The sequence below is a fragment of the Chelonoidis abingdonii genome, chromosome 4 (assembly GCF_003597395.2).
Source record: "Chelonoidis abingdonii isolate Lonesome George chromosome 4, CheloAbing_2.0, whole genome shotgun sequence".
Lineage (NCBI taxonomy): Eukaryota > Metazoa > Chordata > Testudines > Testudinidae > Chelonoidis > Chelonoidis abingdonii.
Genome location: NC_133772.1, coordinates 110159203 through 110176650, shown reverse-complemented (window position 1 = coordinate 110176650; position 17448 = coordinate 110159203). Strand labels below are relative to the sequence as shown.

Here is a 17448-nt window from a genome sequence, read left to right as displayed (position 1 = left end):
AGCTTCTGATTTTTCAGGGCCTGACTCATGATTTTTGAATGCTGGGGGTTGGCAATGCTGCTGCTGTCAGATGATCAGCCCTCTTTCCTCTGTTACACATCTTGAGTGGGTGAAAAACAGTGTTCAGAGGGCTTTTAAGTTCTTTTCTAAGTCTGCTGGGACAGCTTGGTAGGGGATAGATCCAAGGGCTGGAATATTTCAGCTTTGGCAGTTCCGCTACTGCCTGAAGAGAGAATGGGACTGACCCCACTCTCCTTCACTTGATTTATCTCAGCAGCTCATGGATTCCTAGAAGGCTGGTCTCTGATGGCTGGGCTCCTGATAAAGTACCGGAGTTTAAAGCTGACATGAATATACTGTATGTGGTGTAATTGTAGCCGTGTCCATCCCAGGATATTAGAGGACAAGATGGGTGATGTAACATCTTTTATTGGCCCAACTTATGTTGATGAAAGAGACAAATTTTCGAGCCACAAAGAGCTCTCCTTCAGGTCTGGGAAAAGTAACCTGAGCGTCACGACTAAATGCAAGGTGGAACAGATTGTTTAGCATAAGTAGTTAGCACACATTCTAAGGGACCATTCAAGGCAGAGTGGCCAGTTAACACCTGTGCAGACATAGGACAAAAAGAGAGGGTTAGTGAGTTACAGATTGTTGTAATAAGCCATAAATCCAGTGTGTTGTTCAGTCCATGCACTAACAACCCCTTTTTGTACTATGACTGCGGAGATATTAATGGGCCACTCTATCTTGAGTGGTCCCTTAGAATGTTGCTACTTATGCTAAACAATCTGTTCCACCTTGTATTTAGCTATGATGCTCAGAGTACTTTTCCCAGACCTAAGAAGAGCTCTGTTTGTCTCGAAAGCTTGTGGCCAGGTCTGCCCTACAAAATTATGTTGACCTAAATTACGTCAGCATACTACTGTAACAGTTGGTCAGTCGCTACACAGCTTGTGTTGGCAGTGCCATCCTCACCAGAAGTGCTTGTATCGATGCAGAATGCAGTGCACTGTGGTTAGATATCCCACCGTGCAGCTCACCACCATCCAGCACAGGGTGTTTTGGGACGTTTTTGCAATGCCTGTTGGGGCCAAAACGAGTCATGCACGGGTGACTGGGAGCATGGGGTCAACTTCCCATAATACAGTGTTCTGCATCCCATAATATTTCACGCCTTCTTTTCAAAATCCCTGCAAACTCACACATCCTTCCTCTATCCACCTTCTCTGACAGAAGTATGGAGCCTGCACAGCTCTGCACTCTTGTCATGAACATTGCAAGCACAGGATGCCTGATCCTCTGATTCTAAATGACATCAAACACCGGAGTGTCAGACTTCACTGACATGGTGGAATTTTTGCATGACTGGGACCCTGGTTGTGCTCTGGGATCTGCATTGATGGCCGATTCACTTCACAGGGGGATGTAATTCTAGTTGTTGGCTTTAGCCTATACAGCCCTAAGTGGTTTGGGTTCTGCCCATCCTTGAGACCTGCCTCTCTCCTGGTACAGTAACACAGCAGTCAACTTAAGTAACCAAGCCAACATGCCTGTGATCTCACTGAGAAAGGGCTGGTAGCAGGCCATTTTCAGCCAGGGCCCATCCCCACTGGTCTTATAGGGCAGCAAGGCCTTTCTGTTTTGGATTCTGGGGGAGGAGGTATTTGGGAGTGAGTCAAGCTTGGTGAGGAGGTGACGTGTGGTCAGGTTTCTAAATGTTTTCTTTGTCCATGTGCCTTGAGTGATGAACTGGCGCTTGGATACCAGTGATGGGTGTTGTATGGGAACCCGAATACAAGGGAGGTGCCTTGAAAGTCTATGTTGCTATTTGAGAACATGGCTGGTATGTCAGACTGCCTTAGACACCTGTCCCTTCTGCTTGGCTCATGGGGGAAACACACAATCTGAAATAACCGTGATAGAAATGTTCACTGCACATTTCAGCCCTCACAGAAAGGGTCCGTTTGGGCTCAGGTTGAGCCGCAAGTGAAGGTTGAATTGTTCTTGCATTATCTAAACAGGTTCCCATAGGCCTAAAATCCAAAGCCTCCGGAGGCGCTTTTGTTGGTTGAGGCTTCCCTTCTGTTAAGGGAGATGCTGTTCATTTGGTCTCCTTTAGCCACGAGCCATGTAGCTGTTGCCCAATGGAGAATGACTAACTTGGTCCCGCTGAAGTGAACTGTGATTTCCTGACTATTACTGACTGGATTATAAGCCCAATTTGGCTCCTGTTAACTTGGGAAGCATTAGGGCCCAGCATGTAATTAATGGCACTTTCCTCCCAGAGTCAGAGCTGAAGCTGATGTGCTGTAATTAGGAACACACACAGGCTGTGAGAATGATTTGGGCAAGTTAATGAACTGTAAGTCCCTGTAACTGCTGAGGAATTTGAGCATGGTGACTTCAGAATTAGCTGGCAGGGGAAGGGGAGAAATATTCCAGAGAGGACAAGAGAGCTCAGAGGGATCAAGGAGGGGATCCATAAAATGTAACCATGAAATAGATAATAAATCAATATCATAAAATGAAACCTACTAAAACAACTCCCAAGGGATTCCAGAGCCATATTGTCTTCCGCCTCATGCTTCCCTTCTCCAATCCCTCTCTGTGCTATTGGAGCTTCTGTTGTTCTCAGCTTAATTGAGATCTTCTTCTTGCAGTGAGCTCCATGTGGGGATCAGGGCACCGGATTGTAAGCTCTTCTGAGCCCATTTCTGCTTTCACTTGTGTCATGGTAAAACTCCCAAATCTGAACCTTAGCGTCCAAAATATGGGTACCAGCATGAATCCTCTAAGCTTTATTACCAGCTTAGATCCTGTAGTGCTGCCACCAATCAGGACTTTCAGTGCCCGATAAACTCTGGTCTCCCAAAAACCTTCCTTGGGGACCCCCCAAGATCCAGACCCCCTGGATCTTAATACAAGCAAAGTAAACTCTTTCCCTCCCTAGGTTACCTTGGAAGATACTGTAATTCAAACCCCTTGAATCTAACACATAGAGGAATTCCCCCTCACCCCTCCTCTCTCCCCTCACCCAGAGGCAGTACAGATTCAAGCTCCGTGCATCTAAAACAAAGAGGAAATTTATCTCTCCCTTCTCCCCCACAAATTCCCTGGTGAGTACAGACTCAATTACCTTGAGCCTCAACTAGGGAAAAAATCAAACAGGTCTTAAAAAGCAAAACTTTTTATAAAAAGAAAGAAAAAAAGTAAAAGTTATCTCTGTAATCTAGATGGTAAATATTACAGGTTTTTTTAGCTTATAGACAATAGAAAGAAAGCTTTCTCCAGCAGAAATACAATTTAAGATACTTCCAGCAAATACACATCTGCAAATAAGAAAACAATTTAAAAGACTATAACCGCCTTTTTACTTAGGCACTTTTTACTTCTTCACTACTCTGAATAGATAAGAGACTGTAGCAGGGAGATTGGCAGAAACCTGGTTGCACCTCTAGTCCTGTCCAGGACCCAGAGAGAACAAAGCCAAACCCAAAAACCACAAACAAAGGCTTCCCTCCCTTGAGATTTGAAAGTATCTTGTTTCCTGATTGGTCCTTTGGTCAGGTGTTGTTTGTTAACCCTTTCCAGGTGAAAGAGACATTAACCCTTAGCTATCTGTTTATGACAACTTGTATTGAACTAATTCAGGAGTAGTCCCCTTGAGTTCAGTGGAGGGATGAGTAGCAGCTCTCAGATCTCTTTCTCTCATAGATCATATTAGTGATCTGTGGTAATCTAGTACCAAGACTTTCACCTCCAGGGTGCTGGTTCCAGTCTAGCCCAGAGCAGGGGCAGCTCCAGGCACCAGCGCAGCAAGCGCTTGCCCGGGGCGGCAAGCCGCGGGGGGCGGCCCGCTGGTTGCTCTGAGGGCAGCAGTCAGGCAGCCTTCGGTGGCACTTCTGCGGGAGGTCTGCTGGTCCCGCAGTTTCGGCGGCAATTTGATGGCGAGTACGCTGAAGGCGCAGGACCGGCAGATCACCCGCAGAAACACCGCCGAAGGCTGCCTGACTGCCGTGCTTGGGGCGGCAAAAAACATAGAGCCACACCTGGCCCAGAGCAGTAGCAATCCAAAAGATGTGACTTGTGTGAAACGTGTCAGTCTGATCTTCCTCTTCACTCAAGTCTGAGCAGTGCACCTGCCTTTAAGAGTTGACTGAGGGAAGGAAAGGGTCTCTCCTGAAGCTGGGATTTAGCCAAGGACTGGTGGGGAAGGGAAGCCTCCCTTAACTGTCTGTGTCAGGGGTGGGAGAGGTTGTGTTATCCCACTCCTTAAACTGCAACTGTATGGAGAGGGCAACGTTGGCCTGTTGCACTGGGAGCCATGTATCTCTGTTCACTCCTTTCTATGTCCCTCCAGCTGTCTGTGACCCTCCCTGCCAGCACAAGGGATCCTGCAGCCGACCCCAGCTCTGCATCTGCCGCTCGGGTTTCCAGGGCGCCCAATGTGAAGAGGTCGTTCCAGAACGAGTGTACCATCCTCCTGGCTCTGTGGCAGCCCTCCAGCCCCCAGCAGGCTCCCTTCCGAAGAGGGCTGGCAATGCAGAGAGAGAAGGCTCACCCAGAGGGGCCCAGACACCTATCCTGCAGCAAGCACTAGCAGGGTAAGTCACTCCGGTTACCAACAGGAATCAGATTCCTTTGACAAATGAAAATTAACCCCAGGGTTTGTGCTGTGCTGGGCCAGGCCTGAAGCTCTCCGCCAGGCCCAGTCAGTGCCCTAAGGAATAGTGCTATGCTTTGCCATGCAGAAGATCTAGCTTCCATCCAAGTCACAGGCTCTTCCTTGGGGCTATTAGGTGCAGAGGCAGGTACCCTGAATCCACTCTAAAACAGAACTAGGTTTGTCCTCATCACTATCTCCTGGTCCCTGGGAACAAGTGCAACTGTGAGGAAGAGCCTGTGGTGGAGTGTTCACCCCACCCTGGCCTAGGAAGGGTTAATGAGACTGAGAAGCAGATAGGCCACACCTGAGAGGAACCAGGTGGCCTAAGCAGCAAAGAGTCCTGTGGCACCTTATAGACTAACAGATGTATTGGAGCATGAGCTTTCGTGGGTGAATACCCACTTTGTCGGTGGCCTAAGTAGCCACAGACTGAGGAAGGAGCCTAGTGAGAAGGAACAGGCGGGGCTAGTATAAAGCCAGGAAATTGGCAGCAGAAAACAGCCTGCAGTGAGGGAGCCTACAGCCACTCTGGTTGTTAATGAGAGAGGGAAGGAAAGCCAGGGGGAGCAGAAACCTCAGGAGATTGAGGCCTTGAAGAAAGGTTATCCAGAAGGGTGGTGGAGTGAAAGCCTGGAGAGGTGGAGTAGGAAAAGGCTCAGGGAAGTGGTAGCAAGGTGGGACATTGCAGACCTTGGCTACTGATTAGAGGGTCCCTGAGCTGGAAGCTGGGCCCAGGTTCCCTTACCAGCCACTGGGGAAGTGGCACAGTCAGGGCAGTGGATTTGCAGCCTGCCTGGGACTGTTCATCCTGTGGGACTTTGATATCCCCATAAGGGGAAAGCACAAGTGACATGGCCAGATGGCCAAGCCATGAAGAGAGAGCACCCTGAGTCACAGAGAGAGAACGAGGTGGAAGGGTGCATTAGCGAGTGACAAAAGGGGGCATCAGACCTGGAAGGAACTAATCTTCAGGGCAGTCAGAAGGAGGCGCTTTAGTGGTGAATGTATCCCAGGACAGAGCCTCCCCAAGTTTTAATAGTGTTGTCCTTTGTCCAGTTCAGTAGCATCTTTAATGGTCTCAGCCAGGAGGACTGGCTGGTGGGTTTTTGTGTGTCCAAGCAACACTCCTACGTAAGAATATTGGTTTGAGTTATTATTAGAATATTATTGTATGCAGAGAGGAGCACAGGTACTTGGGATAGTATACAAATGTACACAGGTGTTTCCAAGGTGCCTATCATAGATCCTAGGAGCAAAGGGTTCATGTAACTGTTACACACTTATATTACACTACTATATATAGTTCTTGTATATGGTAGTGTAATATAGTAGGTGCGTGGGTATCTGGTGCAGGATTGTTATGCTTAGGTAACTCTGCAGCTTTTGTTTATTGGTAATGTGTCCAAGAGAGACTAACCCCTTCTAGACTGAGTACTGTATGGCAGGAGCTCGAGGTGGTTGTTGTTTCTTTGTTTTTGTGTGTTAAAAGTAGCTCCCTCTAAGCCAAGCTATAATCTGTCCCATATCTCGTATTTTGTAAGTCCCGTTGTAAGTGTAGGCTTTTTTTCTTGTAAGCCTTAGGGTGATGATACACTTTCCAGCTACTACTGGGAATATTCCAAAAAAAAGTATCACTTTGTTGTTTTGTACCTTTGCAGTAATGTAATGGGCAGGGGTTTTGCAGGATCCATATCAGTGTTCTTCTGTAAGTGTTTATTGGATGTCTGAGCAAAGTGCTTGGTTTGTGTCCAGCTCCAGAAAGCACACCTGCATCCTACCTGTGTCCTATCCAGCGGGTGAGCTGGCGAAATTCATTTTGTTGGAGACTACTAGAACTGTGCGGTGTAGAAGCTATATATGCGATGTCCATGGGGTTTCTCTCTGTGATGGAGAGGAGGAGGTGATGGCACTTTCGGGGAGGCCGGCCCAGAAGCCATCTTCTCTGGCACACTGAGATTCTGTTCCCTTTTCTCTTTGATGTGCTGTGATTTTCTGTTTCAGTGCTACTCATAGCTATGTAGGGAATGGCAATTTGTCCTTTAGACCTGCCTACTTTCCTGAGTCTGTGCAGTTTATCAGCAAAACTGGCAATAAACTGCTGTGTGCCTGCCCATTCTGGAGCAAAGGGAAAGGCCAAGCTGGAGACATTTCTAAACATCTAATCTTGGAAGGCTGTCCTTTGGGGTGAATTCAAATTATTTAAAGCTTGAAATGTTAAGGGAATTGTTCATGAGTCAGTTGAAGACTGCGTTTTCCATCTATCCTACTGCCTGTGTGAAATAAGCACATGGCTGAAGTGTGTCTGGTGAAAGTCGAATCCAGGCAAGACAGAGATGATGCTGTAAGGAAGAGGGAGGAACACTATTTAGGCCCCTATCATCACCCATCACAACAGAGGGTGTCCCAGTCCACAGAGGTCAGGACATGGCACAGCTGTAGTATCCTCCTGGATTCCTTCTCACTGATCATGGATACCCAGAATGCTTTCTTTCTACTGCAGCAAGGCAGAAGACTGACAGATATGGAACCCGCCACAGTGTTCCTTCCAGGTTGGATTACTCTGGCAGTGAATACACAAGTCCTGACAAAACTACAGTGGGAGTAGAGTGCAGGAGCCAGCTTACTGAGCCACAAGTACATCACCCCTGTGCTCCACTTGACATTATTCAGAGTTCAATGGATAATAAATCTTTGAACAGAGCATCCTGAGACACCACATCTCCCTTGATGAGTAGGACCTTCCATGACAAGAACAGTAGAGCTGTTCACATGGAATAAGACTTGTGAAAGCCACAGACAAAGGTGGTTGTCAAACTGCCTTCCTGGAAGGATTGGGATGATCAGGACCCTGACGGCTTTCAGTGTCCACGGTGTTCAGTGTGTCGTCTCCTCCTTCTGTGTGGCGAATCCTGCCCCTCTGCTGTGGCATACAGGAAGGGCTTTGTGAGGTACTCCAGGGAGAGGTCTCTGCTTACAGGGCAGATTCCCTCATAGGCCCCAGGAGGTGATTGTAAATTCTGACTGGCTATGTTACAGAATTGAGTAGGGAGTGCCCCGCTATGTCTTTGGGCTGTACTGTGGGGGATTCCAGCTGTCATCCTAAAACAACTGGCTGGTGTTGAAATGAGGAGAGAAACCTCACTCACCACCAAGCCCATGGAGCTGGCACTCGCAGCTTTTCCCACAGTCTCACTGCTGGTGCTGCCCATTTCCTTTGCTGGTTACTTCAGCTTGACCTTGAATGTGCTTTAATTGTCTGCTCTGTACTGTTATCCTGGCCTCAGCTACTCTGCCATGGGAACGGCTCCGTCAAGGTTCCCTTCAGGACAAGTGCCAAACAGGTACAGAGCTTGATAAGGAGAGATGGCAAATTCCTTTTCACCAGGCAAAAGTTAGAGCCCAGTTGCCCCCAAAGGTGGTTATAGACCTGTCTGAGATGAATGTTGCTGACTGTGATCTAACTATGGGGATTAGCCTCACTTGCACTTTCGGTCTCAGGTTAATGAGCCTGGGGGAGTTGTTGGAGGAGCCCATGTAGCCATGGCCCTGACCCCCCAGTTTGTGTGGGCTCCTTTTTCTGTGGTTTACTGCAGTGACTGATGCCAACAGCTGTCCTGGCAAAGAGCAAGGATGGAGTGGTGGAAACAATGTTTTCTGGGGATGGAAACCTGCCCTTCAGCTACCTGTCCTCATGGACAAGCTTGTAGTGAATGTGCCCAGACTGCTCATCACCTCACACCTCAAGGTCCTAGCATGGGAAACAGATGCAGTGATTTATGGGGATCAGGCCTTAGCATCCGTCCCTATTGAGTGCTCCCTGAGAGAGGCTGGAAAACATGACCCCAACAGTTCTGAGAATATATTATTTATGTGTATTAGCATAGATCCTAGGTGACCCAGTTCTGGACCAGGATCCCACTGTGCTAGGTGCTGTACAAACACAGAACAAAAAGACAGCCTGCCCCAAGCATTTCACAAGCTAAATATAAGACGAGAAATGGATACAGACTGAGGAGGTAGAACACTGTCTCATTGTTTCCTTGTTGGTCAGCATGGGGCTGTGTACTGTCGCAGTTATACCCCCAGTCTCAATAGGAGGTAACTGTCCTGAACTGAGGGGATTAGAAACCCTTTGACATACAGAGAAAGGGTTTGGTAGGTCAGGTGTGTTCTGAGATGGAGTTTCCATCTGCTACTGGCAACTGTTGGTGATGGAGAGATGGACTAAATGGGCCAATGGGTTGGCCTAATATGGCAATCTTTGGTAGTTCTCTGAGTGAGGTGAGGGTCCCAGGGAGACTGGGGTCCCAGTGATTGAGGGAAGTGGTATGTCAATGGTAATCCAAGGAATGACTCCTGGTGATAGCCATCTGCAACCTAGATTGGAGCCTGATTGACGAGGTAGAGCTGACATGAGCTGGGCAAAGGCTCCAATGATGTTATGAAGGCTGAGCCCTTGTTCCCAAAAGCCCCCTGTTGTGAACTGAAGACAGCAATGCTATCTAGGAAAGAGGCTTTTCCCCTCTTCACTCTCATTGGCATCAAGTGTGTTTGGAGTTAAATTGTAAAATCATCTCCTAACTCCCATCCCTGGGACAATTGTGTCCACACCAGCGGTAATCACATTTAACCACATCTACTCCAGAGGGAAAGTTGCATATTGGCCTCAACCTTGAGTGTCCTCCTGTACTCCCTAGTGGAACCCATTCCTGCCCTGTCAGGACAATCTTCCACGGCTTTCACTGAATCCTTGGCTTCCCCACACTGCTTATTACTGTACTCCCTTCCCCTGGAGCCTAGGGGAGAGTCCATGCTCCATGTTTCTGCATGTCTGGTGTTCCCATACTTGAAGACACATGCTTCTGGGAGAAAGAGGTGGGTTTTGAATTCCTGGGCTGTCTTCAGGATTGGTGGGACCAGAGTCTCCATTCCCAAAATTCAGACTGGGAAAGAGTTGGCACTTTCCATGCCCCTTTATTACATGCCACGTTTGGCAGAGAGTCAAAGCTGGTAGTGGGCTGGAGGCAGCCACAGGAAGCTCATCCTGTGCAGTGTGAGAGCTGGGAGGCATGGGGATGGCACCCTTTGGCGTGGCGAGTGCTAGAGAGGCGTGTTCTGGGCTTGTTAGTGGCTGGGAAGTGTTGCCCTTCTGGTCTGGTCTAGCCACAGATCCTCTGCTGGTGTCCCAGTAGCCTGAATCCCTGCCCAGAGAGAAGGGAGGCCCTGACAGTCCATCAGGCAGGCGGAGCTGCACCTTGACCCAGAAGTCAAACTAAATGGAAACAGTTCAGTTTTTCTACGTTTGAAGTAAACAAACAGGAATTCGTTGAATAAGAAGGAGCTGCAGGGAATAGAACCCTGGCCCCTCCCCTAGGAATGGCCTCTGTCCTGCAACCAACTGCATGTTAATTCCAGGACAGTGTGTGAGGAGGAGGCCCCCGTTGCTGGGACCACAGGAAGTTGCTTCTGTGGGAATGCAGTGCATAAATCTGTATCCAAATCTATCAGGTGGGCTCCTGCTGCCCAGATGACACGTGCTGGACTGTGGCTGTACAGCAAGCAAGGAAGGGCTGCTGGGACCTGCAGAGCAGTTTCCTCTTCCCAGGCCTGGGCTGCTGGGAAAGAGCTTTGTTTAAAGGTGCTTACACACTGCATGGACATCTTGCTGGGGCTGAACTGTGGAGACTAGAGAGCTGCCTGTGGGAGGACTTTGTTTCGACAAAGTGGTTGGTAGGAGCATGCTTGGTATTTCAGACTTTGGTGTGGAGAAGGACTTACAACACTCTCACTTCAGTGGCACCTCTTCTTGGCACTGCCTTCTCCTCAGCATTCGCATGACACCTGAGGGGAAACAGTAAAGGTTCTGCCACTACCTGTGCTCTCTGTGTTGGGGTTAGGAATACCAGCTGCAGGGAGCAAAATTTATGGTAGGATCTCGAATGAGGGAAGAAGGGTGAGGGCAGCTGGGGTTAGTGGTTGGGGAATATGTATTTTTCTCCCTCTAACAATTAATCAAAATAATCTGTGATTGTTAGGAAATTTTACCATAAGAACACAATAAACCTAGAGATGGGTTCCAATTCTGAAGGCAAACAAAGGACTAGAACACTTATTTGAAAAGAAAACTTAGATTAGGTGGAGGAGAGCTTGCAACAATCTTCAGATTTCTCATGAAAATTACAGACCGTGGCTCAAGGGCAGCCTGTAATAACCAGAAATTTAGAATCCCACCTTGGTAAAAAGCATCACCTGTGCCAGTTCTCATTGAGAACTAGCAGATAAGGCTGTCAAGTTTTGAGATCCAGCTGGCTTTAGAAGATTCCATTCCAAAAGAAAATTAGACCTTCGGGAAAGGTAAAATCGTAATTTTTTCAAAGTAATATTTCTAAAAGCTTTTGTCCAGTTAACCCTGAATTTACACATTTAGGATTAGAATGGATGCTTTCTTACAATCTTAACTACGGTATTGCCACTGCTGAGTGTCCATAACTATTTGTTAAATAATACAGCACACACAGTGCCAGCTGGAATTTCTTATTTAGCCTTACAAATGGTGTACATATTGTACATGCCTCATGCTGTTCTGTTCACTTAAGGCTGTCACTCAGTTTAAGTTAATAAGAAATACTGTTTAGTAACACCAAGCTAGCTTCAAAAAATGGGACCTTAACTTGGCCAAAAAGCCACTATACGCAAATGCTTTTCACATGCATGTTCTCCTGAAGGTTTCACACTCTGCTGGGTTCAAAACCAAAGCAGGATATTCACCACACCACACATACCCTGGAATTTGACCCTCAATTTACTGGGATAACTCATATGGGTCCAAGCCCCACTTCGCACCTGCGTGGCATGCTTATGCACAGTGCTTACACAACACCAATGTAGCTACAGTGGATGTTTCCTTAATGCAGACAGGCCAGGCCCTTCCTTGTTCACAACTTTCTAGGGCACTTTCCTTTAGCAACAATTTTCCCGAGGCAGCTAATCATGTAAGTTTCTTGATCCAGAGCCATCTGCAAGTGGATATTTGAAACCTTGTTAAAACCATGAAACTAAAAAGCCAATGCCAGTCTAAATGGAATTATGTTAAAAAAGCAGTTCTACTTGGAGCAAAAAGAACTCTTGAGTCTCAGATCTCAGCCTCTCTCCGGTTTTGACACAGTTGAAAGCCTTTGGCAAGCAGGCTGGGAAGCCTATAGGAAAAACTAGAGCTGTCCAAGAGAAGTTTAAAAATACTGTTTTAAAATCGCATGGCATGTAGCCCCCATCTCGGCACTATAGACAATCACTTGACTTTCTAACATTTTAAAGCTGTCAGCACTTGTGAATTAAACTAAACTGAATTAAGGCCACTTTAATTCTGATTAACAGCACCCACACAGGGACTGAATGGGATTTAACTAACCCACTTCACATTCATGCCCTTTAATTAATTTGGATTAATTTTCTTGGATGTCCCTGTGGAGAAAAGCCCTAATCTACTTTTTCATTCTCATTTTTCTAGCTGAAAGAAAAACTGTCATATTGTTATTTTAGACTTTGTATTGCAGAGCAGGGTGACACTGGAAATACTGCATGGGTATGCTGTGTGAGGCTGTATTAACAAATCCGGTTCACAGCATATTTTATATATAGAATATTTGACACATTATTTATAACAACACAGTTTATATAGTAATTGCAGACCAAAAAACCCATATTAAAAGAACATTAAGGCCACAAGGTCAAGCAGTGAAAAGTTAGGAAGTGCGGAAATGAAGGTTATCTGTGGTATCTTAATTTGGCCTTTTTGTGTGTGTGGCTCATAAATCCCTTTGAGAAAGCTTTGATAAGGAACAGTCAAAGCAGAGGGGAAGGGAAGGGAAGGGACTGGGAAGTGGTAAGCAGAGGTAGAGTAGAGAGGGGAAGTAGAAGCAGGGAAGAAAAACTGGATTCATTCACAGTTCATTCTGAGAGACAATATTTCACATATAATTTCTTTTCATATTTTCCCCCAAAATTCCAAATTTTCCCTACTTTTTGGTTAAAAACTTGTTTAATAAAAAAAGCTGCTTAAGCCAGATCAAAATGGGAGACTTTTGTTATTCCAAAAGGAGAGTTTCCACGCACAGACTTGCACTGAAATAACGAACAGTGTGAATTAAAACTAATTTAGTTATTTCGGTACAAGCTTGTGTGTAGAGCATGCATGAGGGACCCAGAGGATTAGAAACATAGGCAAGAAATAAGAGAACTTGATTCAACCTGGAAAAATGTTATGTGTTATGTCTGGAGGAAAAAAAATTCCCATAGCCTGAGTCTCAGTGGGAGAGAGAAACCTGGGAAGGAGGAAGGCCTGAGAGAGATGGAAGGATGGGAGCAGGCAGCAAGTTGGACAGACAATGACAATGTCATGTGACTGTATGAAAGGCCAAGCAGTTTTGGGCTTTGTAGGCAAAGGCATAGTGTCCTAGAGCCCCTGTGTCTGTGCACATGGAATATTGTGTTGAGTTTGGGGCACCTCCTTACCAGAAAGATACTGACAAATTGGGAGGACTTCAAAGAGCATTAAAATGAGCAAGGGATTGGAGGGAGTTATGGGGAAAGATCAATAGTGCAAAATCTATGTAACTGAGTTAAGGGATGGCCGTAGGGCATTGGGGAACATGCTAAGCATTTGTAAATAGCTGAGGGGAGTAACCACTGAGCACTAGATTGCCCCTAGCCCTGGCAGGGGTGCATACTTATTGTCCAATTGCTAAGGGGCATTTACAACTCTTCCTGGAGGCTCTGAGCAGGGTTTAAAGGCATGGTGATGAAAAACCTGAGCCCTATCTACCCTGGAGCTAGCACACTGGAGCTGTACTGCAGGGAAATTACATGCCCAAATTTTGCAAGCACAGATGCAATCCTAGTGCTTGGTTCAGCTCCCTTCACCCTGGGTGATGCTGTTTCCTGCGCTCCCTGCTGGTCCCTGAGATAAATATTGAGGGCCCCCTGGCAGGGAAAGGAGAGAGTGCAATTTTGTGATGCAGGAATCCTCTCCTTGGAGAAACTGCCCATTCCTTCAGGCAAGGGGCTATCAGGTAGAATGCAAACAGACACGGATGTGTTCTTGGCCCAAATTCTGGCTCTAATCCCTCCGCTAATGAGTGACTGGAAGGATGGAGCTGGTGTTGATAACAGAGCAGAATCCCCAGGAGGCTTGTTCCCAGAATCCCAACCATGCCAAGACTTGGAGACCTGAGAAGAATATAGTGCGATTCCCCAGCATAGCTGTAATGGCCCATAAATCAAGGTTGGGGCAACAGCACATCAGGGAGAGTATGAGGAAACCTAATTAAAGCAGAGCTCATGGATCCAAAGGCCAGGTTCCCTCTGAGCTTCAAGCTGCAAATGAAACTCTATCGGGGAATGTCATTTTAAATTAAAACACTCAAAGTCCTCTTCAATCTGGAGCATTTTTAGGAAGATCAGGAGATTTCCCAGCATTTCTACTTTCTTAGATTCAGGGCAGAAGAGATGCCACTCCCCCCTCCCCTCCAACATGTTTGTGGAGCAGCAGCCTCTCTCTGCCCCTCCTGCAGTTTGCAAATGGAGAGACTCAGCTCTCCGTCTCAGCTGTACCCAGTGTAAATGGGGGAGGATGTTACTTATTTCTCTGCCTCCCAAGGGGGTGTGTGGGTGTGAAGATGAATCGGCTGATCTGTTTGTTCAGTGCTTTGAAGCTGGGAGCCCAATGGAGGGGATGGGTGTTGCTAGCGAACAAGATGCAAATGTGACTAAATGTGCTTGTTTTGTCTCTGTGTGACATGGAGATGAGTGACCCTCTCCCGTGAACCCAACAGGAGCATTTCCTCTGGTTAAGGCCTCGCATGTGCAGTATGTTTTCAGCAGGGCGGGATTGGGTCCCCAGCCCACTGTCATTGGATTGCACTCTGGCAGCTGGGGTCTCTGGAATGGGATGGTCAGCCTGCTGTGTTTGTCTGCAGAAGGCCTGTGCACGTTGGGTTCATGCGGTCTTTGCTTCCGTCATGTCTTTGTACTCAATCTGTTTCCTTTCTCCAGTGCCTGCCAGGTTGGGCCCCTTCTGCATGCTGCGCTGTGAAGTTTCTCATTAGGGCATGTGCTTGCTCAGAACTGTAGTCAAGAGCCATGCCTAGGCTTGGGGAGTTGAAAGTGCTGGCTTCATTAGGAGCCCACATTTGGCTTAGGCCTAGTGTTCTTTATGGAATATCAGGGGAGCCCAAGCTTTGCCCATCCAAGAGCTGCACTGGCATTGTAGCATAAACCAAGGGCTACTCTTAGACCTGGTTTACACAGTTTTTGTACCAGAATAACTATTTCAGACGGGGTGATTTATTTTTATCCAAGTAGTTATATGGGCACAACCCCTTATGTGGATGCTGTTATATTGGTATAAAGATGCCTTGTGCCAGTATAAATTATTCCCATTCCCCTATGGGGATAGCTATACTGGTATAAAACCTTTGTATCGGTATAACTGTGTCCACACTAGGGGGCTGTACTGCTTTAACTATGCCAGTGTAGCTAAAGCACTACAGCTTCTGTGTGCAGACAAGCTCATAATATGCATGAAATGAAGCCAAACGGAGCAACTCATTGTTAATGAATTCTGCAGCCTATGGGGACAACAGGTTGCAGCATACAATGCCCCATCTATAACTGAACAGCCTGGCCTGATGTCTCTACCAGCTCTGTACTGGAGCTGAGGATGGCTGAGGACTGTGTTGTGAACCCCATCGGCAGCATTTGGACTGCACTTTGCCTGTTGGGTCAAGCAGATTTCAGATGTCCTTGTGTTTTTTCTTCAGAGGGGTCACAGTTCTGCCCATCCTGTGGATCAGCCCCAATATCCAGTAGAACCAGTTTGAAACAAAGGCAAATTCTTCCTCCTGGCAGCAACAGCTGTGTGCCATGTTCTTGAATCCCCTTCCTGTGCCACCTTCATGCCATGCAAGTGTTGCTCCCCTACTGAGGAACCTGGGTTTCTGTTATGGGATCAGCTCTTTTGCTCACTAGTGCAGCAGCCAGCCAGAGAACAATGGAAACTTAGTCACAGGTTCTCTTTCTTCCTTTTCAGCCTGTGGGATAAATATGTAGATTAGCAGGTTTTTGTTTGCTTGTTTATGTTTAGGCTTCACAGAATTTGATTTTTTAAAAATAATTTCAACAGATAATATCAATGTTTATTTCTAACATTTTACCTATTTAAATTTTCACAGTTGCAGAAAATTATGGGGTGGAGGTCAGACAACAGAGCAGGTCACGCAGTAATTATTTAATGATGGTAGATATTGATTTAAAAAAGTAAAAGCTTTATAACTGTTAAAAACAAAATATCAACATCATATGTCAAAATATACAAAGTAAATAGCCTTCCATCAAACCCAATACGTTCTCACACAGGATTTCTCTCACTTTGTCTTGGGTCTGCAGCTGTGGGAGGGAGGCCATTTTATTTAGGGAGACATTTGTTGTTGCCTTCTTTGGTGCTTTTAGAGTGAGTGAGTGAGCTGGTGCCATTGTCAGCCATGGACAGGTCCCAGCAGTCATGGAACATAATGGTACGGCTATGCTGAGGTGTTTAATGGCTGTTTTGCTTCAGTCTTCACTAAAGAGGTTAATGATGACCAGATACTAAATGCAATTAATATTAAGAACAAGGGGAAAGGAATGCAAACCAAAATCAGGAAGGAATACATTAAAGACGATTTAGATAAGTTAGACGTATTTAAATCAGTAAGGCCTGATTAAATTCATGTGAAGCTGTTTAAAGAACTAGCTGAGGCAATCTCGAAACCATTAGCAGCTATCTCTGAGAACTCCTGGAGGATAGGTGAGGTCCCAGAAGACTGAAAGATACTGGAACAAATTATTAAACAATCAAGTTGTAAGTACCTGGAGAATAACAATGTGATAAGCAATAGCCAATAGCCAAACAAATCATGCCAAACCAACCTAATTTACTTCTTTGTCAGGGTTCCTAACCTAATGGATGGGAGGGAAGCAGTAGTTGTGATATATCTTGATTTCAGTAAGACTTTTGACACAGTCCCAGATGACATTCTCATAAGCAAACTAGGAAAATGTGGTGCAGATAAAATTACTATAAGGTGGGCGCACAACTGTACTCAGAGTAGATATCAATGGTTTGCTGTCAGACTTTGGGGGGGGGTGTATCTGGTGGAGTCCTGCAGAGGTCAGTACTGGTTCTATTCAATATATTCATGATTTGGATGATAGAGCGGAGACTGTGCTTATGAAATTTGCAGATGAAACTAAGCTGAAAGAGGTTGCAAGCACTTTAGAGGACATGATTAGAATTCAAAATGAACTTGACAAATTGGAGAATTGGTCTGAATTCAACAAGATTAAATTCAATAAAGACATTTGCAAAGTACTTCACTCAGGAAGGAAAAATAAAATGCACAGCTGCAAAATGGGGAATAACTAGCTAGGTGGTCATATTCTCATACTGCTTAAAGGCATCTGGGGGTTAGAGTGGATCACAAATTGAATATGAGTCAACAATATGATACAGTTGTGAAAGAGACTAATATCATTCTGGGGTGCTGTCATAAACAGATAGCTAAGGGTTAATGTTTCTTTTACCTGTAAAGGGTTAACAAAGGGTACCAAACACCTGACCAGAGGACCAATCAGGAAACCGGATTTTTCAAAGCTCAGGGAGGGAAGCTTTTGGGTGTGGGTTCTTTGTTCTGCTCTAGTGCTCTCTCGGCTCTGAGAGAGGATCTCTCTACCTCCAGGCTTTT

General features: G+C 46.2%; 1 protein-coding gene across 4 annotated transcripts in view; it reads left to right on the top strand.

The window, feature by feature from the left end:
- LTBP2 (latent transforming growth factor beta binding protein 2) overlaps positions 1–17448 on the top strand; it is a 122716-nt gene that overhangs the window by 20406 nt on the left and 84862 nt on the right. For all 4 annotated transcript variants that reach the window (XM_032802065.2, XM_032802067.2, XM_032802066.2 and 1 more), the window contains exon 3: positions 4364–4607. In XM_032802065.2, the coding sequence (XP_032657956.1) occupies positions 4364–4607 (244 nt within the window). The remainder of the gene's footprint in view (positions 1–4363; positions 4608–17448) is intronic.